Source organism: Xenopus laevis, chromosome 5L (genome assembly GCF_017654675.1).
Source record: "Xenopus laevis strain J_2021 chromosome 5L, Xenopus_laevis_v10.1, whole genome shotgun sequence".
Classification (NCBI taxonomy): domain Eukaryota; kingdom Metazoa; phylum Chordata; class Amphibia; order Anura; family Pipidae; genus Xenopus; species Xenopus laevis.
The window spans coordinates 14,319,259-14,344,884 of record NC_054379.1 but is presented as its reverse complement, the minus strand read 5'-3'; the positions used below and the strand labels follow the sequence as shown (position 1 = coordinate 14,344,884).

Here is a 25,626-nt window from a genome sequence, read left to right as displayed (position 1 = left end):
ATAAATTTGAAGACTATTTCTAATATGAATTTGAAGAGCATTTTGCCTTCATGTAATATTTCTAATGTGTCTAAAATTTCAAAGAAACTGATTCCATAAAAATGTGTTTATAGAAAGAAGCTGATCATTCTGGCCATATGCTCAATTTTTATAGTATCAATATTAAATAACAGAAAAAGAAAGAGTTTCATAAACCTGAGCAACCAGCAGGTGGAGCAGACAACACTGCATTTGGCTTCTGAAATTCTGTGCGATGCTTCATCATAGCTCCATATAACAACATGCTAATAAGTGAAAAGGAAAAGCAATTGAAGGAAATGTAGAAAGTTACATGAGCAATTTGGAGAGAATTTTTGAGTCTCGCTCAATATTAAGTGGATTTGTTTGCAGGTCTGGTTATTACAGTTAAGAAGGCCATATATGGAATAATGTGCTGCCCAGAGTTGTTTGTATGGGTTTCTCAGGATCCAGTTTTTGATGTTGCTTCTTATTTTGCAATGAGTATTTTGTGTTCAAAGTCCAAGAATACGTCAAATTTTTCAGAATTATGCTTAGTACCTGTACATAGAAATACCTATGTTGATGTAGTTTTTATGGTATCTCTCTGTATTGGTCATACAAAACCCAAGGGAGCTGTCACTGCTATGGAAAGTCCTACTAATTTGAAGTCCCTCATTGGTTGGTTGCAGGTGACCAGCTAATTCTACCTGCTCCTGGGCAAACGTAGTGCCTTTTATTACATAACCCCCATGAAATGTAAAAACCACAAAAAACTGCAGTACAAAACTTCGGCAATTAAAAGCAGTCAAGGTCCTATAGAAGTCAATGGTAGCTGCACTGATACCATTGGAATTTTTTCTAGCCATTCAGAGTTTAAGAGGGTTTCAGATTTTTTTTCTCCGCTAGTAATTGTGCTATAATTGGTACAGGTACTGGATCCATTCTCTAGAAAGCTTCGAATTACAAGAAAGCCTTCTCCCATAGACTCTATTTGATCCAAATTATCCACATTTTTTAAAAATGATTTCCTTTTTCTGTGTAATAATAAAACAGTAGCTTGTACTTGATCCCAACTAAGATATAATTAATCCTTATTGGAAGCAAAACCAGCCTATTGGGTTTATTTAATGGTTACATGATTTTCTAGTAGATTTAAGGTATAGAGATCCAAATTACAGAAAGATCTGTTATCTGGAAAACCCCAGGTCCCGAGCATTCTGGATAAAATGTCCCGTACACAGCGATGCGAAATATAAATACATATTAATAAAAATACCTGTATTCCTATTTTTTAAGCACATCATTTGGGGGCCGATTCACTAAGGGTCGAATATCGAGGGTTAATTAACCCTCGATATTCGACTAGGAATTTAAATCCTTCGACTTCGAATATCGAAGTCGAAGGATTTAGCGCAGATAGTTCGATCGAAGGATAATTCCATCGATCGAACGATAAAATCCTTCGAAGGATTTTAATCCAACGATCGAAGGAATATCCTTCGATCAAAAAAAGTTAGCCAAGCCTATGGGGACCTTCCCCATAGACTAACATTGACTTCGGTAGCTTTTAGAAGGCGAACTAGGGGGTCGAAGTTTTCTAAAGAGACAGTACTTCGACTATCGAATGGTCGAATAGTCGAACGATTTTTACTTCGAATCCTTCGATTCAAAGTCGTAGTCGAAGGTCGAAGTAGCCCATTCAATGGTCGAAGTAGCCCAAAAAAAACTTCGAATCCTTCACTCGAAGTTAGTGAATCGGCCCCTTAGTGTTTTTTTTTCCGTTCCTGCTTTTTATATTTGGATCTTTTAATAAATTACATGGCATTTGTGATTTTAGAGAAATAGGGAGAAATGCAATAAAATTTGCAAAGAACAAATTTGCAAATAAAAATTTGCATGTCGCAATAAATATTCATTATGTTTTTATTGCATTGCGAATCCTATTTGGATAATCTTTTGGAGCAAACATAACTTTTTCATTAAGAAGCTGTATTACATACACTGCACACTAACACAAACTATAACATTTGTAATCACTATCCTACTGTTGCATGAGGGGCAAAGTGTTCGAAAAGGCAAAATTGTTCACTTTGCAAAAATAAATGCACATTGTGAACGGATTGCAAATGATTTTTGCATTAGTGACTGATATTACATTCCCCCCAATAGGGTTCAATCTTAGTTTTAAAAACTCTTAAACCACTAAAATGTAGGGATGCACAGAATCCAGGATTTGGTTCGGGATTTGGCCAGGATTCAGAATTTTTCACTAGGATCTTTCTGCAAATTAGGGGCGGGAAGGGAAATCACGTGACTTTTTCTCACAAAACAAGGAAGTGAAAAATGTTTTCCCTTTCCCGCATGCAAATTAGGATTTGGCTCGGTATTTGGCCGATTCTTTCGTGAAGGATTCGGCCGAATCCAAAATAATGGATTCAGTGCATCCCACACTAAAATGAGAATGTTGATAAATGGGCCTCCCTGTTTAGTTTGGGCAAAGTGCTTAACAATATATTTGGAAGAAAAAGTGGCAGTCACAAAAGAGGGCGAGTAGGTTGGGAGCCAGGCAACCAATCAATCGTACAGTGCAAAATATGTCTATGTAGCAAACAGAAGTCATACATCCACTATGTTGTGCTGAAGTGCTTCTCAGAACGAGGCTTCTTTTGTCTCTATTCGGATACATTATAATATTTATTCAGGAGGAACCAGTAACATTTATTTTATATAAAGTTCCCCTATAATGGTATATTCTAACTTTGCTAATTCATTTACATTTCATACATACATTGACAGAGCCACAAAGAACGTTATATTTGCGATGCTTCTCATATATGGGTTTGGCATCACTAGTTAGTTTTTTCCACATTATTCATTTCTAAGCAATTGTGCATATAAATGGATAAGGATATAGGGGGTTATTTATTATTAAATTACTTATTAAAAGTCGAGTTTGTGAGGTTTTTTCTACCTCGAATAAATACACAACTCCATTGTTTGCTTTTTTTATGAAAAAACTTGAATGTAAGAAACTGAATACTCGAACTGATCGAGTTTGATTCAAGTTTTCAAAAAATCCCAAATATTATGCTGTTGACTTTTACATGACCTTGACAGGTTTAAGCTGGAGTATTTTCTGATTCAGGTTTTTGGCAGCTTTTTTTCTATCCAGAAAAATTCCAGTTTTTGCTGAAACTACCCTCAAAAACTCACATTTTTCAGGATAAACACAACTTGACCTTTGATAAAAAATCCTCTAAATGAGTGGCCTCATCAGAGCTCATTTCCTAGACCTTTTCAAACCATTCACAGGAGTCTGGTACCTGGTTGGTTGTATTATGGTTTTCTTTGTTGGTCTCCAGTCTGGTTTGAGCGTGTAAACTTCTAAACATGGCTTGTATGAGATCCGTTATCCGGAAACCTGTTATCCAGAAAGCTCCAAATTACGGGAAGGCCACCTCCCATAGACTGTATTTTAATTAAATAATTCAACATTTTAAAACATATTTCATATTTCTGTAATAATAAAACAGTGGCTTATACTGGATCCCAACTAAGATATAATGAATCCTTATTGGAGGCAAAACTACCCTATTGGGTTTATTTAACATTGTATTGATTTTTTTTAGTAGAATTAAAGAATGGAGATCCAAATTACTGAAAGATCCTTTATCTGGAAAACCCCAGGTTCAGAGCATTCTGGATAAAAGATCCCATACCAGTTTTCGGGGTTTGCAACTCAAACTCACTGAATCAAGTTTTTTCTTAAATAAGAAACCATTCCAGAGTCCATTCAATTCTAAAATTCAACTTTTGATAAATAAAGGGGACCTGTTACCCAGACATAAAAAGCTGTATAATAAAAGTCCTTTTCAAATTAAACATGACCTCCAAATTCTTTTTTTATTAAAGCATTCATAGTTATAAACTCATTTAAAAATCTCAGCTGTCAATCAAATATTGCCTGCCCCTCCTCTATGCCTTAGGCAGACAATTACATTCACTTTCCATTCAGCAATTCCTAGATGTCATTGCTCTTCCCCGTTCTTCACCCTTTAATTGTGTAGCCAGTGCATGGGGATGGATAACAGGTCCCCCATTCTGGTGCAAAAATAAGATTTTGAGATGATGTAAGGCTTGCCTTAATAACAGTGTCCACAAAATGGCTACTACCCCCTTGCTATAATTATGAGTTCCCAGATTAAAGGAGACACAATTCAAATAATTTATAAAGTGCAATTAAAGTTCATTTTGCTTGACTAATGTGATAAAATAGGATTTGAAATATTTTTTTAGGGTGATGGGTCCCTTTTAAAGTATGACGATCCAAATTATGAAGACATCTGGAAAATTGGTCCTGAGCATTCTAAATAACAGGTCCCATACCAGTACTTATATAGGGAATGACAGGAAAAGGCCATGTTATTATTAAGCTTTCTGGATAGCTGGGGTTCTGGATATCAGATTCCACCCCGTATTCTGAATGAAGATAAATTTGCATCACTAATTGAATATCAGGCAACGCTCAAACTTAAGTGAAAACTCTGAAATTCGGATGAAGTGTTTGTGAGAAGAAGCACAAAATAACAAGGAACGGAACATTATTTGCCGTCAGCTTTATGCTCCTGTGAGCTTCAGCTGATCAGACTGCTGACTGCTGTGTTTTTTGCTGCCAATGTTGATGTTTCCAGTACAAAGATACTGTTGCAGAACAGTCATGCTATCTGCCCTTGCACACAGAAAACTGCCTAATTGAAGTCGAAGTTGTGTTTTTGTGATATCTTTTCAAGTAGTCATGTCCCATTCAGCACAGTCTTTTGTCTCTGTCAGGCTGTAAGTCTCTGAGGTTTGCCTGAGCTGTCACACAGAGGCACGCTATACTAACCTGTTCCGTGCTCAGGAGGTAATGCGTCTTTCTAGCACGGTAATCCTTTTCTCGCTCTTCCTTTTCCATGGTTTTCTTTGTTTGTTCTCTTGATTTAATGTCAGCGTATTTATCAAGTTCCTTCCTGCATCGGAAAAGGTGATTCTGTTAATATGCAAATGGGTTAGTGAAAGACACTTGACCCACTCTTGGCCAACTCACAATGGTGTGATCTGCAGACTTTAAGGGTGTTATTTATCAAAATCCGAATTTTTATTTTATAAAAAAAAGGTCAGACCAAACTAGAATCCACGATTTGTGGATCCACTCAAATTTTATTTAATTTTTGTCATTCAGACTTTAATAAATAACCTCATCACATAAATATTTATTTTGAAGAGACTCACCACGTATTTGAGGAGGCCCAGTTGTTCTGACCCGAGTCTTCAGCGTAAGGGAGTGAACATAACTGTATTGTTTGTAGGGTAGGCACTCAAAGAGCAATCCTCCAGGCAGTTATTTATTGAAGCAAAGGTATGTTTGTAATCCATACCTGTACTTCAATAAATACTTTTTTACTACAACTGCCTGGAGGATTGCTCTTTGAGTGCCTACCCTACAAACAATACAGTGATGTCCGCTTTAATAAATAACTTAATAAAATATTATGATAGAAACTTCTTCAATGTGGCACATATAAACATGTGTGGTGATATTTTGGCCAAAAGTCTGTCTTAGACCCAGCAATGGAAATATACAGTAAAGAGAGAAATTAATCAGTTACAGAAAAAACTGGAATAGAGACAAAAATTTCACCTGCTTTGTTCAACTACTCCCCTACTTCATAATAGGTATAAATAACACTGATGATCTGCGCAGCTAGAATTTTAGGGGCAGATCGAGTTCCCAAAATTTTTTTTGTTTCTCTAATTTTTATACCTTGACCCATTCATCACTCCATAAAGGATTTAAGAATTCTGGTTCTTAAGGGCATTTATTATTATTATTATTATTAACATGTATTTATATAGCGCCAACATATTGCGTAGCACTGTAAAGTAAATGTGATTATACAACTACATCACATGAATTACATACATAGAATATATGGAGTAACAAACATCACAATCAATACAGGTACAAAAAGGTGAGGAAGGCCCTATGCATAGGCATACAGTCTAAAGGGAAGGGAGTAATACACAAGGTGTGGGAGTGGGCAAGATCGAATTAAGTGGGTGAGAAATGTGGTATTGTATGTGGTGTTGCGTTTGGTAGTTAAGCAGAGTGAGGGTAGGCTTCTCGAAAGAAGTGCGTTTTCAGAGATTTCTTGAAAGCAGAAAGGTTGGGAGAAAGTCGGACAGATGTTTGTAGCCTTCATGATGTTCAAGGGTTTTTTTCTGTGGTTTTCGCACATAAACTCGATTAATTCGCACAATTCAAGTTTTTTTTTCAGCAAAAACTCGATTAATTTGAGTATTCAGGTTTTTCACCCAGAATTCACTGATTCACTGTTTTTCCTGTTTTGAGTTGTGAGTTAATTCGAGGTATAAAAATCCTCACAAACTCGACCTTTGATAAACCCCCTTAGTGTTTTACTCAGAGGGCTTACCCCCCTACAATTTTTATTTTTTATTTTTTTTTCTCAGTGTTGTAAGAGGAGCCATATTTGGATCCTTACCCATAAGGTACATCCCTAGCAGAGCTGCTGTCTTTTCAGATGAAGGAGAACAAGCTATGTGAATAAGATTCAAAATTCACTGTATTATTTTAAATGTACTGGGGCTCATTTCAAGAGGTTGTTTGGCTTCCAAATATGTTTTTCAGTTCAGTTGTTTTCAGATTATTCACCAGAAATAAAAACTTTTTTCAATTGCTTTCAATCTTTTATTTTTTATCGTTTTTCTGAAATTAGAGTTTAACGTCTAAAGGAGTGGTTAACTTTTTGGAGTTTACTTGTTAAAGGTCGATTGTTAGTCGAGTTTTTTATACCTCGAATAAACTCACAACTCGAATGGTATCTTATTTAAGAAAAAACACGAATGGCAAAATCCCGATTCTGCAAGTTTGAGTCCCAAAGTACAATGTTTTCAGCGAAAAAAAACCCTGAAATCACTCGAGTTTTCGTGCAAAACCCTCCGACAAAAACTCGAACATCAAACAGGCTCTTCACACCTTCAAATGGTTTAAGGGACCACACCACTAACTCCTACATGACCTTGACAGGTTTCAGATGGCGTATTTTCGGATTCAAGCTATTTCCCTGGTCGGGGTATAATAAATCTTGAAAATTCTAGTTTTTTTTTTAACCCGAAAATGTCAACTCAAAAACTCGAATTTTCAACACAACTCAAACCTTTATAAATCTGCCCCTTTGTATTTTATAGAATGGTTAATTCTAAGCGACTTTTCAATTGGCCTTTAGTTTTTAATTTATAAAGTTTTATATATAGTTTTAATTATTTGCTTTCTTCTGACCCTTTCCAGCTTTCAAATAGGGGTCACTGACCCCACCTAAAAACAAATGCTCTGTGAGGCTACAACTCTATTGCTGTTGCTAGTTTTTATTAATCATCTTTCTATTGAGGCCTCTCCTAATTTAATTTACAAAAACTTGTAGAAGGCTGGATGAAATTCAAAACTACTGATTTGTAGTTACAGACAATTGCATTGGTGCATTTATTTACTATGTTAATAAATCAGCCCCTACGTCAATGATGATGTTTGATATTATATATCAGTTTCATGTTTTAAAAGTTTTATTGGGTTTTACAAAAACAAGTCCATTGAAGGACTATAACACAAATTTATAGAGCTTAGAGAGTTAGGTGTCCTAGAAGAATTTAATGATGGAGAATACACCTAAACTGTTAGAGCTACATATATTAGTTTCAGTATCCGTTTTCAATCTGCCATGTTCCATACGCAATGGTTATTTCTTTCCAAAATGGACATATTACAACTGAATAAAATAGTGCTGGGAATTTTTTAATGGAGACAAATCTATGGGTAATTAGAGATGGGGAGACTTTATAGCAGAATACAACAAAGTACTTCCAAATGTAAAAAAAGAATACGGCTCAAGTGATTTAACTATAAAATGGCCTCTCTATAAACCGCTACTTTTAAGAATGCCGTTGAGCTCTGGATGCCAGTTAACAAGAATGTTAAAGAACTGGGTAAATCTGCAATGATATTTACAGATGGATCGGAACATTGAGGTTACATTGAGCAAAGGCTGTCGAACTGGGTTTGTTTTGTCTATAAAAGAGCTGCCTCCAAGGTGACATGGTTACCTCCTTGTAAAATATGCTAAAAGGCAATCCAGGCAAATCTTGGGAGACCTCTTTTCTCTCAGAAATCAATAAGGAAGCCAACATACACAGGAGGACATTTATCAAGGAGGTGCAGTTTTGACACTTTGGCACAATGCCCCATGGGGTTTCCATCACTTTTTTTTTTTTTTTTTTTTTATAAAACCATCTTTATGTGTGGTCTTTGTTGTAAATTACCAGTAATTCCCGATAACAGCCACAAGCAGCTATGGAAGCTCATAATCACAAAAGCGAATGTCTTTACAAGACAAGTTAGAGTTTGTATGCATTTGAGTAAACAAAAATAATATTTATGCCAGGGTTTTAGGAAGAGTCTTATGATTTTTGGGTTCCTACTGTCCTTGATGCAGTGTTCTGCACTGGTTGAAACTAAGAAATGCATAGCAGAGAATATTCTTAATGAAATGGCAAACGGGGACTCTCTGTCATCTGAATTATGGTACGTATGAAAGATATCCGACACTCAAATGTTTCACAAGCACTGCATCTGGGAGCAAAACACATGCTAACACGGGCATCTGGCATATGATAAACTCTGGAATTTCACATATTCCCTGAAGACTATAGCGAATATTTGCGATTTATTATTTATTAGCTACATGTGCAAAATTGTGCCCATTAAAGGGGGTGTTCACCTTTAAGTTTACTTTTTAGTATGCTATAGAATGGGCAATTCTAAGCATCTGTTCAATTGGTCTTCATTATTTATTTTTCATAGCTTCTGAACTATTTGCTGCCTTCTTCTCACTGTTTCCAGCTTTCAAATGGGAGTCAGGAATTGATTCACAAAAAACATATAGAATAGTGTATATAGACAACAGAAAGGGTTGCTCACCTTTGAATTAACTTTTAGGGGCAGATTTATCAAGGGTCGAATTTCGAAGAAGAAAAATCTTCGAAATTCGATCATCTAATTGGAATACTTTGACTTCGAATATCGAAGTCAAAGCTGTTTTGCATCGAATTTGGCCATTTGCGGTCGAAGTAAAATTGTTCGATCGAACTATTCGAAGGATTTCATCCATCGACAGAACAATTTTTCTTCGTCTTCAAAAAACTTAGAAAAATGCTCTAGAAGGTCCCCATAGGCTAACATAGCACTTCGGCAGGTTTAATTTGGCGAAGTATTGAAGTCGAAGTTTTTTAAAGAGACAGTACTTTGATTATCGAATGGTCGAAGTATTTTTACTTCGAATCAAATTCGAAGTCAAACTCATAGTAGCCTATTAGAAAAAATTTTTAATTTTTTTAATTCCTTCGATTCAGTTCGACCCTTGATAAATCTGCCCCCTAGTATTGTTTATGTCGAGAGTGATATTCTGAGACATTTTGTAACTGGCTTTCAATTTTTATTATTTGTGTTTTTTTGAGTTATTTAGCTTTTTATTCCGCAGCTCTCAGTTGTTTAGAATTAACCATTCTATACCTTACTAAAAGTTAACTCAGTACCAACAACTGAACCAAAAGATTTTCCAGCAACTTTTATATGGTATGTTACAGAGTTTAAAATTGTCAACTGGAAAATTGCTGTTTGGCTGAGGGTTAAACTGAAAGTAAAGCAGATTTTGAGGCCCAGGCTTGGACACCCCTACTTTAAAGTAAAGAAGTCAAGAGAATTTTGAAACATTTGCTCCGAAAGGAAAAAAAGAACAAAAACAAAGGAAATCACTGCTAATTCACAAACTGCTAAGGGGCAGAATACGCAAACGAGCTTGGGTCAATTAACATCCCTTAGATTTGTTCCTCAGAAACAGCTAGTCTAATTAACCTTTGCTTGAAAGACTGGAACTTGGCCCACTGATGCGTATAGATTTAATTAAGTGTTAATACCCGATGGCCAGGTCTTTACCATGAGTTACGGACTGCGGGTACAGTAGTTATTCGCCCTAAGCCACAATGAGATCTTGCTGAATTATTTGCCCTTCAGAGAGAAGATTAACAGTTGTATTATGCTTTCCAAAGTGTGTGTTTAATGTTGTAACCTTCTCTAAGCACCTCTTTTGTAATTTACCATTAAGAAGATCTATATCTGAATAACCTGCAACGAAAACGAATACAACTAGGAGTCTCATTTCTGTGGTACCCTGCTCTTCCAGGTGAATTTTATAAGAAAAGATGAAAATGTTTGTGCAACAATCAGCAATGCAATGATTAAGCAAGATGATTACATACAATACAAAAAGAGGTATTTACAAAATAACCAAACAGTTGAAATAAACACAATGAGGGCCCTGGTGGAGTCCTGCAATTGGCTGTTTACCCATGGATACATGCAAAACACATGGAGGGTTATGTAATAAAAGGCACTAGGTTTACCCAGAAGCAGTAACCCATTGCAACCAATCAGCAGGTAGGGTTACTGCTCCTGGGCAAAGGAAACAATTTTAAGTGACGGTGCCCTTTAAGGTGACTAGTTACAAGGGCACAACTATTTCTAACTTTTTTAAAAACCCAAACCAACTATAACTTTTTTTTTAAATTAAAGAGGAACTATAGTGAAAATGAAAATTTAATATAAACTTCCACATACTGAAATAAGAAACATTCTAAATACAATCAATTGAATATTCTGTACTAATATTTCTGAAATAATCAAGTTTATATTCACTATTCCTCTCTCAGCATCTGTTTCTCTTCATTCTGTCTTCATGCAGCAGTTGGGTGTCAGATGAATAATAAAATCTATCTTATAGGGAGGCTCATTTTGCCTAGAAGATGTATTAGAGCTCACTCTATTAAAATCATCAGACATCATGTCTCTCTACATGCAGAATTTGTGCAAAAGGCAGTTATTTTGTTTTATTTTGTTAGATTTTGTTTGTACTGGAATCAGTTATTAGAGTGAGCTCTAATTCATCTGCTATAGATGAATTAAAAGATAATATTGACATAAGATAAGATATATTGGATCTAACTGTCAATGAATATCTGACACCCAATGCTGCATGAAGACAGAATGAAGAGAAACAGATGCTGAGAGAGGAATAGTGAACATAAACTTGATTAATTCAGGAACAATGCAGAATTTTTAATTGATTGTATTTATAAAGTTTCTTATTTCAGTATGAGGAAGCTTATATTAAGTTTTCATTTTCACTATAGTTCCCCTTTTAAATTAAATTGACTTTGAATGAAATAAAGGAAAATGTTGGGTTGACAGTACATAACCTTTAACAGGAAAGCATTAGACAAGAAGACAAGGCTCCCAACAAATACTTTTATATAAATATTATAATATACCATCTGTTAACGAAGGGAAAAAAGTATTTAAAAGCCAGTATACACAGGAATTGGGGGTAAGACAGAAGACGATATATTGATGCTATTGCTCCTTCTCTAACAGACAATACATTTAAGGAAATGCCGCACAATCAGTCCTTTTGTCTGTTTTCCCACGAGTGCACATTAACTCATAGAATTACAATCCATAAATATCTTGTTAATATGAAAGACGTGCAAATAACCTCTTACTTAGCACTATCCACTGCCAATGACTATAGATCTTAACTAGCCGTGCATTTTAGATTACGTTGGCAAGCTGGTACGCCAACCTTTCTGCCCTGCATCTTCAGGCTATTATTAATCGCCCAGTTACCGGGTAAAGCCAAACAAATTTGTTTCCATTGAAAGGATCTTTGTATCTGTGTCGGGGAAATTTGTGCTGCCCCAAACAAACCTCATTAACGGAGTCCACTCTCTGACACAGAGCAAAGCATTGGAGAGACTAACGACATCTATTTGTCCTCATGTAGAGGGGTGTCTGGAGGACGGTGTTTTGTAAGCATTTCTGCAAAATTAGCTCAGTGGAAAGTAAGAGGGCTGAGAAGCGAATGCACGGAATGAGACAGCTCGACAACAAAATATTTATATTTAAGAGGCTGACGTTCAAAAAAGACAATTCTGCAGCCTGTCCACATTTCAAGGTGCAGTAATTCTGAAAAGAAGTTGTGCTTTTAGTAACCATAGGACTAGGCAGTTTTGTTGCGTCCAGTGACCAGCAGATTCATGCCACTTAAAGGAGAACTGAAACTTAACAAAGGGGCAGATTTACTAAAGGGCAAAGTGTCCGCCGCTAGCAAAAATTTGCCTGAAAACCCATCCACAGGCACATCGCCAATTTACTAACAGGCATAGTGGACAATTTGCTAGCGAAATATACCGTTGCTAGCGCCCTATTGCCAGTCTAATTTTCGCTCAGGCGAATGATCGTCACTCGGCAAATTCACCAAAGTGCAAATTTTCCATTACATTACCTCTTTCACCAGAGTTTCCTTCCCCACCTTAAGGTGGCCATACACGGGCCGACAAAAGCAGCCGACAGACCGTGTCGGCAGCTTATTGGCCCGTGTATGGGCCCCCCCGACGGGCTTCACCGATTGAGATCTGGCCGAAAGTCGGCCAGATCTCGATCAGATGGGACAGAAAATCCCGTCGGATCGCGGCCACATCTATTCGTTGATGCGGTCCTGCGATCCGACCGCCCGTTAAGGCATCGTTAGGATCCGATCGTTGGGCCCTAGGGCCCACGATCGGATCAGCCCGATATTGCCCACCTCAAGGTGGGCATATCGGAGGGAGATCCGCTCGTTTGGCGACATTGCCAAACGAGCGGATCTCTCAGTGTATGGGGACCTTTAGACCTGGCAAACTGATAAGATGAAGCTACATCCTCCTGAATCTTGTCAGTGACATCATATCCTGTATGCCGGAAAGTTCTAAAAAACGCTGTCTTTTTTTTCATATTTTAAAGCTGGATTGCCTTCAAAAATTCCAACGTTTAAAGATTTTCGTGTTAACAATTTTTTTACCGTTTGAGGGGCATGCCACATTTGTTTTAGAGTGAGCTCATGTCTAGGACATTAGAGGATCTCTTTTGTCTTTATTTTTCTTCCATGGACATATGTAATAAAAAGGGGCCACTTCAAGCATTTGTACCAACATCTCTGATAAAGACATATATGACCTATATGTACCCACCCTATTCAAATTGACCTAAGCTGAAGTACTAGCAAAGAAATGAATGATAGTGAAAGATCGCTATGAAATGCTTCTGCTGATGAATTAATGCTAGAGAAACTTCACCAGCGTTCGGCTGTTGAGACACAACTGCGCATTTTAGTGAATTAGCGTAGCGGTAACTAATTTGCACCTGACAAATTGGCACAGTGTGGCGGATAGTTCGCTGGTGAAAACTCGCCCTTTAGTGAATTTGCCCCAAAGAACTGGGCAAGAAATGCTGCGCATTATGTTATGGGCTTCTGTTCCAACTTAGGTTTAGGAGCATTTAGCAGCAGCTTGTTTATATGAACTATAGTAGTGTAGTGTTTCTGAAGCAAACAGATCAGTTTTACCAGGGCAACAGTATATGATAAAGAACCCTCATCCAGAAAACAAGTCCCAAGCATAATAGACATTACATCTAGTGATGGGTGAATTTGTCCCCGCTTCTCCACGAATTTCGCTAATCTCCCGTGAAATTCACGAAACTGCAATTTTGACGCCGGCGACAATTTGCCAGCGTGAAAAATGGGCACCAGTGTCTAAACCGTCGCTGGCGTCACAATTTTTTGAAGCCGGCAAATTTATGTGCCAAATTCGCAAATTTATTCGTCAGCGGAGAAATGGGCAAATTCGCTGTGAATTCGCCCATCACTAATTACATCTCATACATGTATATGGTCACTGCACCCCATAAGGGTTATCTAAATAGGGTAAGATAGGGTGCTAGCTTGCAAGCTGCCCCACTCTTTGCATTATGGGTGAAGGTCCGTTCGATTTTTTACCGTGTAGTGTACTACCACTTCCATCTGGGGTCTTTCTAAATGACCCCTCTTTTGACTTCTAACATTATAATTTACAGAAGATACTTTATAATTTTTGGAGTAAAATTTAGAGTTCCTTGTATATTGGTCTGCTCCTGCCTTGTTGGATATGGCCAGCCAAGACATTAAGGTCTCCAGGGATAATAAAGAACTCCATAGACTATTGTTGTCCGATTTTTTGGATATTTTTCACAGTAGAGGATGCATGATTACACACACACACGTAATTGTGTCATCATTACTACTAAACAAAGCAGTATAACTGTATTTATACTGTATACGGGTCTGACAGTAAGATCAGGGATTGAGATTGTTTATATTTACAGACTCAGCTGCTCTTGCCGTGTCCTTGACAGTGAAAGCAGGGACACTCTTCTCTGACAAAGTGGTCTTCATGCAGGAGTTCATAAATTTCCCTCGGCTTTGGATGAGTTCAAAGAATTACCATGTAAGAAAACCCTTACAGAGGGAATTTATCTGATTATAGCAGTAATAATTACCCAGCTGTTTATTGCAGATAGAGAAATAATTCATGTAGGCAATAGGCCGTGGTGGCAATGACACCCTGCATTTAGTAAATATGCAAACTGTTCCGTTCTAATTAAGTAGGCATGAGGATGCCCTTATTTAATGTATAAACTGAAAGTGCCTTCCTGACAAGTGATGAATTGTTACATTGCACAACTCTTGCCACAGAATTATTGGCATGAACTTGGGTCTTAACTTCATTAAGAGATCTTATGGGATAGTTAAATGAGGATGGACAGCATAACAAGGCCTATCTGACAGCCAATAATATGTTAGAGTTTAATGCAAATGCACCAAATTTAACTTGCGCTGTTGTTGCTGGCATAAGCCTTTACTCAGGAATATGCAAACTCAGCACAGGAAAGTCACATCTTAATAATGCTGACCTTAAATATCAAAAGATTTATAAAAGACACCCTTGTTTCACGAAAGAGTGCGGTTTCTTTTTCCGTATGGCTTTATAATCTCATGGTTGTATTCCCGCAGTGTTTTTCCACTAAATATAAACTGCAAATAGAGATGAGATGTGATGCGGCTGAAAAAAAATACACGTGTCCATCAAGATCAATCCTTTTGTGAAAAACTCCTAGTTCAGAGGTCCCAAACTTTTTTACCTGAGCAAGTGCTGGATCAGAGTACAAGGAGGTAAGGTCCTGGGGCTGTGGTGAGCACAGGAGTGAGGTGCAGAGGGGGCTGTGAGCAGGGAGCAACAGCAAAGTACTGGCTCGGGTCAAATGCCAAAGCCGAAAGGGAGATGCCGAAGACCGGCCAGAGCCAGGCCACAATCAAAACCTTTAAGTGATAGAGTAACGAATGTCTATACTGGGGGAATATCGAAAGTGGAGTCGAAAACTAGCCAAGTCAAACACTGGGAGGCCCATGTATCAAAGGTTGAATTTTGAAATCATGTGAATTTTTTATGTGAAAATACTCACAATTCCACTTGGTTATTTAAAAAAAAATTGAATGGCTAATATTCGATTGGATGGTTCGGACCCGAAAGTTCAAATTGTATTTGATTCGTATGAATCGAGATTTTCTCCGGAAAGACTGGAATGTCACGAAGGCTATAAAAATCTCTGAATATGTATAATTATACATAGTTATCACATCTCAAGTTCCTCTTCTCCTGCATAAACAACCCCACCTTGGCCAACCTGTGCTCAGCACTGATACACTTTATCAACTTAGTCACTAATCTGATTAATATCTCTTTTGAGCAATGGAGAGCAAAATTGCATATCTTCATATTTCGTTCTTTACTTATTCATATTAAAATGTTTCTCGCAAATCACTGCCTGGTTGCTAGGGTAAATACAGATAGCTGAAGAGCTGCAAACAAATACAAAAAAACATGCATGGGCAATAGTGTCTATCCCATCATATTCTAGCATGCAACAATTTTATTATGAATTGTACCTACCTGACAATATTATTTTTGATGGTCACTCCTTCTAGGTACCTCTTCAGAGCATAGTAATTGTGTACATACTTTCGGACAAAGTAGCCTCTCCACCTCTTTTGGATCTTAAAAACAAAAGAAAAATCACTAGTTTGTTGAACAGGATCTTCGTGTTAATATCTTTCCTTATACCGTAAGTGTTCTTCAAACCCAACTCCTGCTCAGTATCAGAACATGGGCACCACACACCTTTACTGCAGCTAGACTGATACCTGCAAGGAAATGGGCGCATAATACAGCTGCTAATATAACTGAAGAATTTAAAGAAAACCTCTCAGAGCCAAACTGTGCAACTAGTTTTAATATCTTTATCTAGAAGTACAATTTTAAGACAAATTGGCCATCTTACACTTCTAGAACTAAACAAGCAGAAACATAAATAAACTGTTCATCTCTCCTAATTTCTATGGCACCGTGTACTCCTTTTCTGCATCCCTGAGCCCTCTTCCTTAGTATTCCATTTGTGAGCAACTTGACAAACATAATTAAATGGAAATTAAAGTTTAGCTTAATTTCATCACTATGTGCAACTAAAAAAGCCGGGAAGGTGAATTAGGCAACAAATCCTATAATTAGATTAATGCACAAGGGGATAATAATTTTAGGACCGTAGTATTCTAACAAAGGCAATGTATACTGGTTATATACAAGGTAAAATATACTGTTTAGACATGGGGGGGTCTATTTATCAAAAGTCTCATTTTCGTGGTTTTTGAAACCACGACTAAACTCATAAACTCAAACTACAAATGACATGAGATTATTACAAAATCCAAATAAAAATTAATGAATTCTGCGCTAAAAAATAGGAATAACTTGAAAACCTCTAAAAATTCACGTTTTCCAGACAATTCCTAGTGTAAAAAAAAATATGAAAGTCCAAACTGATTTAAAACGGTCCTCTTCTGTTGAACCTTGACAACTTTTACCTGGATTTTGTAGTTTTTAAACTTCATAAATCTTTAAATTTTAGAGCTTTTTTAAAAAAAAAAAAATTACAAAAATTAGAAATTTGACTGTTAGTAAATGACCCCCTTACGAGTTAAAATTTTAAAACAAAATCACCATTGGGGTAGGAATTAAAGGCGGAGGTATAAGTGCATTCCAAACCACATTTCAAATTAAGTCATAAACATGCAATTGGATATCTGCTAAGATGAATGTAATTCGACACAACTAGGGATGCACCAATCCTGGATTGGTATTTGGCAAGGATTCTGCCTTTTTCTGCAGGATTTGGATTCGGCCGAATTCTCGTGCCTGGCAGAACCAAATCCTTAAAATCATGTGACTGTTCTTCACAAAAACAAGGAAGAATTATTTTTTTTACAGCGCACTGTGCGCATGGTTCTTTTTCACCCTCCCTGTCCTAATTTGGATATGCAAATTATTTTAGTTTCATTTTTCGGCCGAATCTTTCACAAATGATTCAGGGGTTCGAATCATCCAAAAATGATGGATTCAGTGCATCCCTAGACCCAACCACTTTGGCAATGCACTACAGCTATTGGTGCAACCAATAAAATGCTTGCTAATTTTCTAAGACCAGTCCATTCAGTTTATTTTCAAGAAAAATATAATACTTAAATCGCATTTTGAAATTCACACAAAAGCTGAAATTAAGCATGGCTTTTTTTTTTAATTATTTTCAGTGGTATTACTAAAAGTATATTTTCCCTAAAAGCTGAAGAGGTAATCTCTCATGGAAGTGGTATGGCAACAGGGTAAGCAGACAACCCCCACTCACTGATGTAAGGGAAAAAAGAAAATGAAAGTTTTTTCCAGTTTGGTACAGAATTCCTCACTCGGTATCAAGTAGACATTTTCGGTTTATTATCTATGAAATCCCAAGGTCCCTTTCCTTAGATCGGCTATTTATTTCAATCCAATTTAGGTAATATTCTGCTTAGGACTTTTTTCTACCCAAGTGCATCACAGCCCATTTATCCACAGTAAAACTCATCTGCGCCCTAGTCGCTCAATTTTCCAGTCCGTCCATGTCCTCCTGTAATCAATTTACATCCTCCCTTGTATTTACCCTGACACATAATTTACTATCATCTATACAAATTGAAACATTACTCACAATCCCCTCTTCAATGTCATTTATGTAATACATGTTAAACAATAAGGGCAACAAAATAACCCCCAGTGGGATACTATTAGATTGTCATGCATATAAGCAAGGCTTTCCTTTTATCACCAATAAGAGAGTGTTATGTGCCAACAGGCATCTAGTCTATTGGTATCGTTCCAACAAACAATGGGCAGCTGTAAATTGGATCCATCGGTGCCTTACAGGGAAGTACTAAAGAAACATAGGATGTTGTAACTCTAAATAAGAACTAACGTAGTCATTGTGCGCCAAATCAATCGACAATGAGATTTATGGCATTATATTATTCCCATTCTCATTACTGGGCTATGACATCAATATTAATGAAGCAAACTAATTCATTAAAAGGTTCCATTATCTGCATACACATGGAGTTGCACCCAGGCTGCAATTTAACCGGAGCGTCAGTGCAATTATTATTGTGTTGCAAAAATGTAAAAAGAAAAATAAATTTGCAATTTAATACCCTGCCCTGTAGGCATTATAGTTGCTTCTGAATATATGCTATTAATTATGGATTTTCAGCAATAATTAAGTGTCAAACATTAATGCTCTAGGCCAGTTGGATACAACACACAACTAGATTTTTTGGGTCACCTTGTGAAAATATAGTGAAATTCTATCAGACTGTTAAGGGCAGATTTAGCGAAATTATAATATTTAAGTTTTTTTTCCTCCAAATGTAAAATCTGAAAAACCTTAAGGGGCTGATTCACTAAGGGTCGAATATCGAGGGTTAATTAACCCTCGATATTCGACTGGGAATTGAAATCCTTCGACTTCGAATATCGAAGTCGAAGGATTTAGCGTAAATAGTGCAATCGTATGATCGAAGGATTATTCCTTCGATCGAACGATTAAATCCTTCGAACCGAACGATTCAAAGGATTTAAATCCAACGATCGAAGGAATATCCTTCGATCAAAAAAAGTTAGCCAAGCCTATGGGGACCTTCCCCATAGGCTAACATTGAGTTCGGTAGCTTTTAGATGGCGAACTAGGGGGTCGAAGTTTTTTTTAAAGAGACAGTACTTCGACTATCGAGTGGTCGAATAGTCGAACGATTTTTAGTTCGAATCCCTCGATTCGAAGTTGTAGTCGAAGGTCGAAGTAGCCCATTTGATGGTCGAAGTAGCCCAAAAATTACTTCGAAATTCGAAGTATTTTTACTTCTAATCCTTCACTCGAAGTTAGTGAATCGGCCCCTAAATGTGCAATTATTTATGGGGAAAAAAAAAAATCAAAAAAGAAAAATGTGATAAAACCCAAAAAACAGCTAGAACGCATTGAAGTCAAATTCTGCCTCCAACTTCCCTGCCTCTGACAAATTTTCAATTAATTTAAAATGAAGTGAAAAGCATCTTAAAATTTGAAAACACAGCTCCATCGACACGCACTTACCAGCTTCCAGGTGGCAATTTATTTGCATTTTTGAAATGCACACAAAAGCTGAAATTAAGCATGGCTTTTTTGAATTATTTTCAGTGGAATTACTAAAAGTATATTTTGCCTAAAAGCTGAAGAGGTAATCTCTCATGGAAGTGGTATGGCAACAGTGTAGGCAGACAACCCCCAGCCACTGATTTAGAGATGTAAGGGAAAAAGAAAATAAATTTTTCCAGTTTGGTACAGAATTCCTCGCTCGGTATCAAGTAGACATTTTCGGTTTATTCTCTATAAAATCCCAAGGTCCCTTTCCTTAGATCGGCTATTTATTTCAATCCAATTTTGGATTTATTTCAATCCAAATTCCATACCTCCCCACATTTTGGAAGTAAAAAGAGGGACAAAAATCTTTTCTGCATGTAGTGCGGCAATTTTTTTGACCACACCCATTTTTGTGGCCACACCCCGTAATTACCATGTTCATTATAAAAATTTGAAAATATTTCTCCTTATGTAAACTGTTAAAATTACTTATTTTCTTATCTCAGAATTGTTACAAAGTATCTTAGTTGCACCTGTTAGCTGTACTGGCCTCTCTGCCAAAAGCCAATTAAGTGAGAAAGTTTGTTTATTTTTCTGGCTGTTCAGTGCAGAGAAAAGAGGGACTTTCCAGTACAAATGAGCGACCCTAGGTTGAGCTGTCAAAAGAGGGACTGTCCCTCTGAAAAAGGGACAGTTGGGAGGTATGATATTCTGCTTAGGACTTTTTTCTATCCAAGTGCATCACAGCTCCATCGAATCGAAACGCACTCACCAGCTTCCAGGTGGCCATTTATTTGCATTTTTTACGCCTGCAAAGTCAAATTTACAAACTCTAATTTGAATGTCAATAAATTTGCCCCTTAGGGACTGATTTATTATTAATAAATGAGGTGTAGGCTGCTGATCTGGACCAATGTCCATGTATTACTCTATATATGTCAGTCAGTTTGGGCTCATTTGAAAATGTCATCTACTAGTACTGTATGTATCATGTCATATATGAACAGTTAGAGATTAAGCAATAGGCCTGTGTATGGCCAACTTTAGACTGCTGCATAGAAATATTAAATGCATACACTATTCAGTTGTATGATGCCTGTGCACTGGTCTATCATATAAGTCAGGATATGGAAGGCCATAAATATTAGGGATTCACCGAATCCAGGATTCGGTTCGGGATTCGACCAGGATTTGGCCTTTTTCAGCAGGATTTGGATTCAGCCGAATCCTTCTGCCCAGCCGAACCAAATCGGAATCCTAATTTGCATATGCAAATTGCGTGACTTTTTGTCACACAACAGGGAAGTAAAAAATGTTTTCCCCTTCCAACCTCTAATTTGCATATGCAAATTAGGGTTCGGTTCGGTATTCGGCTGAATCTTTCACGAAGGATTCGGGGGTACGGCTGACTCCAAAATAGTGGATTTGGTGCATCCCTAACAGATATCAGAATAGGGAGACTTCTGGTGTGTTTGGCTCTTTGTTTTCATTGTTTTTGTGGCAACATAAGTGCTTTGGCATGAAAATTTGAATGTAAAAATGCTGCCTTTGCGTAGGCCACCCTGCCTGTGGTAGGTCCTTTGCATAGGCTGGCAACAAATCTCCTCTTATTCGGTGCGACTAATCTCTCCGAATTGCCTTCCCATTCCTTCCCGCCCGCTACAATGTAAATGGCTGGCGGGAAGGCACTCGGAGCGATTCGTTTTCCGAAGTCGTCCAAGTTTCCTCATGAGGCAATTTCAGGCGACTTTGGAAAACAAAGCACTCAGAGTGCCATCCCATCAGCGATTTACATTCTAGCTGGCGGGAAGGCAGTTCTGGGAGATAAGTCGCTCGAAGAAGAGGCGATTTGTCGCCAGGCAACTAATCTCCCCATCTCCGAGCGTGTGTCTCTGCCCTTACAGTTGAAAATTGTTTATCCTTGTTTCCTTGAGATCCGCAGTGGTGGGTGTGTACATATATGTATATATAAATGAAATATTATTTGCAATGAATGACAAGTTTTATCAGGCATTATAATGATCATGGTATTTGACACCGAGCCAAAATGCATTAGAGTCATGTGTTGGTTCCTTACAAATTTATTGTGAACATCAGTATCAAAAAGGCTGTAAATTCTGGTGCTGGAAATAAAAACCACTAAATATTCCTTTTCACCATGGGGCATATATATCAGACCTCTTTGTGTGTGGGTTTAAAGGTGCTGATCGCATTACTTTAGATGCGATCTCCCCCTCCCCAACCTTTCAAGAGTTATTAAGCTGCATACTAAGAGTTGTCAGGCAGAGTATACTATAAAAAAAAAACACCAGACGATGCTATGAAAGTAACATTACGGGAGGCATTATTTTGAGAAGCAGCAAAAGATTTAAACTTTAAGGCTGAAATGAAAGTCAGATCCGAGAATATACTGAATTATTTCCCAAATAAAAATGCTAATTAAAAGTAAAAGCCAGCACTAGAGGAAAGGAGAACTCCACCCAATTTTTATTTTTCTGCATAATCAAAGCAAATGTCCTTCTAACATTATACATTGCTTAAAATGATTTCAGTGGCTTCCTACCCTTCCCTTTTCTCTGTACAGGTACAGGTCCTTTTAACCAGAATGCTCGGGACATGGGGTTTTCCTGATAACAGATCTTTCTGTAATTTGGATCTTCATACCACGTATACTAGAAAATCATGTAAACATATAGGGGCTGATTCACTAAGCTCGAGTGAAGGATTCGAATGAAAAATACTTCGAATTTCGAAGTTTTTTTTGGTACTTCGACCATCGAATTGGTTAAATTCGTTCGAATTCGAACGAAATCGAACAAAATCGAACGAATCGAACGAAAAATCGTTCGACTATTCGACCATTCGATAGTCGAAGTACTTGCCCTTTAAAAAAAACTTTGACCCCCTACTTCGGCAGGTAAAACCTACCGAAGTCAATGTTAGCCTATGGGGAAGGTCCCCATAGGTTTGCTAATCTTTTTTTGATCGAAGGATTTTCCTTCGATCGTTGAATTAAAATCGTTCGAATCGTTCGATTCGAACGATTTAATCGTTCGATCGAACGAAAAATCGATCGAAGGATTAGCGCTAAATCCTTCGACTTCGATATTCGAAGTCGAAGGATTTCAATTCGAGGGTCGAATTTCGAAGTATTTTTAACTTCGAAATTCGACCCTTAGTGAATCTGCCCCTAAGTAAACCCAATAGGCTGGTTTTGCTTCCAATAAAATAAATTTGGATTCTTTGGATAAAACAGAGTCTATGGGAGATGGCCTTTCAGTAATTCAGAGCTTGCTGGATAACGGGTTTCCAGATAACAGCTCTTTCTGTAATTCAGAACTGCTTAGCTTAAGTGATACTGACACATTCCTATAATAATATCAAGTACAAGTTACTGTTTTATTAATACAGAGAAAAAAAGGAATCATTTTTAAAAATTTGGATTATTTGGCTAAAATGGAGACTATGGGAGACGGGCTTTTTCGAAATTTGGAGCTTTCTGGATCATGGGTTTCCGGATAACGGTAATGTGTGGATTAACACAAATATCGAGGAAATAGTGATATTCCCCTAAAAAGTTAAATCTAAGGGAAGTGTCAAACAAGATTGTTGACCCTTGACAAATGACTGTACTGTATGTGAGACAAAATAGTTGTATTATTTTCTTATCCAGGGCTGGATCTGTACTTCAGTAGGCCCTAGGCTGGCCCTTGTCCTCGCTCTCTGTCCTGCCCAGGGGCAGATTAATGCAGGGTATGATCAGGGGTCCATCTATCTTTTTTCCCCAATTGTTATTTCTATTTTTTTTCTTTTACTATTTATTTTTACTTGTGCTGCTGGGTCCGGTCAGGTGCACTTACGGAGAGAAGAAGCCAGGCAAGGTGAGTGTGTGCATGCAATCGGACCCAGCTATTAGCCTAAAGGGTGGGTGTGGATGTAGTCTAGGGGCCTCACATGCCAATATTCCACCACTGATCCCACCCCACTGTCCAGTGCACATGCCTCCAGTAACGTAACTAGAGGGGGCGGGCCCTGGCACGGGACATGCAGCCATGCCCCCACACCCCTCCGTATGCCCGGAAACACTGAAGAAGTCAGTGGCGCGCAAGCTGCTAGGGGGCCATGAGGGGGTGCGAGCCCTGGCCCAAGCGCACCCCCTGCTCCCCCGGTAGTTACGGCACTGCATGCCTCTTTCTCAGGGTGCCAAGGGACTTTGCATGCAGGATATTTAAACAAATGGCAAACTTTCCCGTGCACCTGGTCCTCAGATTGGGAAGGAAGTAGATGTTATAGAATGGTTAATTCTAAGCAACTTTTCAATTGGCCTTTATTTTTTCCTTTTTATAGAGTTTTTGAATTATTTGCCTTCTTATTCTGGCTATTTCCAGCTTTCAAATGGGGGTCACTGACCCCATATAAAAAACTAATGTGGCCATAGACAAAACAAAAGGTGGCCATAGACGTAGAGATCCACAAGTGGGCAATATCGGGCTGATCAATCGTGGGCCCTAGGGCCCAACAATCGGATCATAATGTATCCGATACGGACGGTCGAGTCGCAGGACCACATAGATGCGGCCGCGGTCCAACGGGATTTTTTAACCCACCCGATCAAGATCTGGCCAACTTCCGGCCAGATATCGGTCGGGGAAGCCCATCGGATGGGGCAACACATGGCCCAATACGCTGCCGACGCAGTCTGTCAGCAGCTTTTATCGGCCCGTGTATGGAGGCCTTTAGTCTACAAAGTTCGGGGCAGATTTATTAAGGGTTGAATCGAAAATTTGAATTTGAATTTTTTTTATGGTCAAAACGCTCAAATTCGAATTGTGAAATATCCGAAAGCGATTTGAATTTTAATTCAAATTCTGAGATTTATCAGACACTGGCCCTTTAAATATTCAAATGCGATTATCCGCCACTTATAACGTGCAGAGTTCATGTATAAGTCAATGCGAGAGGTCCAGGCATCAATTTGGTCATGTTATTAGCCTTGCTGACATTTGAACCAAGTTTAGTCGAATTCGTTACGAATTCAATTCAAGTTTTCGAGTCGGTAAAATTCGTGCAAGTTTTAGATATTCGATGGTTTTATTAAATAACCTCCCAGTCTAATTTTGAGTATATTCGATTCTAATAGAGTTCCAAAAAACATGAATTCAAAATTCAACCTATAATAAATGTGCCTCTTAGTGTTGTTGCTACTTTTTATTACTCATCTTTCTATTCAGGCCTCTCCATTTTATATTCCAGTCTCTTCCTAAAATCAATGCATGGTTGCTAGGGGTAATTTGGAGATTAGCAACCAGATTGCTGAAATTGCAAACTAGAGAGCTGCTAAATAACTCAAAACTAATGGTTAATTTAAAGGTGAACAACCCTTTTAATTCCAAGGCACCTTGTATCCATGCACCCCACCTAGCATCCCGTTTTATATATGCAAGTACCTTTGTGAATAACCTTTAAATGGCCACAATTTTGCTTGTAATATAGCATTAGTAAATGAGCCCTGTACCGTCTAATTGCACGTTTCCAACAACTGTGAACGACAAAGAGGTTTTTCACTTTTTAAACCCAGAGAAATCCGTGACCTTCAAGACAATTAGGAAGTTTTTTAACAATGATCGGAGCAAAACAATTATTGTCGTTGATCAGCGCAGAACAAAGTCATTGTGTGCTCAGCAGATTACAGCTTGTTAACGGGCAAATTCTAAATGACCTCTTCTGCTAGTCAAATCAATGATGCATATTTCTCATTAAATAACATCCAAATGTAAGTGGTCTTATAAATAATGTTTATTCCAAGCTCTAAACAAATGGCAAAAAAAACCTTAATACGTCAAAGCCATCTGCTCGCAAGAAACATTCCTCATAATAAGGTTTACTTTTGTTGCTAAAACCGGATACAGAGCGTAAATGGCTAAAATCGTAGATGTTGATTCATATTACAGGCAAATGAAAGTTACAGTAATATGGTTCTGATTTAGGGCTCCTCAGGACTCGAGTTATAAAAATGTAAATTAGGGCCAGTGTTAAGTAGAGTCAAGGGAGCTTACGGCAGCAAGAGAAGAATT

The 25,626-nt window shown here is 37.8% G+C and overlaps 1 protein-coding gene across 2 annotated transcripts in view; it reads right to left on the bottom strand.

The window, feature by feature from the left end:
• The window catches only part of spata17.L (spermatogenesis associated 17 L homeolog), a 104,676-nt gene that overhangs the window by 55,108 nt on the left and 23,942 nt on the right, over positions 1-25,626 (bottom strand). For both annotated transcript variants that reach the window (XM_018262605.2, XM_018262606.2), the window contains exons 5-6: positions 15,970-16,073; positions 4,886-5,009 (exon numbers count right to left, since the gene is read on the bottom strand). In XM_018262605.2, the coding sequence (XP_018118094.1) occupies positions 4,886-5,009; positions 15,970-16,073 (228 nt within the window). The remainder of the gene's footprint in view (positions 1-4,885; positions 5,010-15,969; positions 16,074-25,626) is intronic.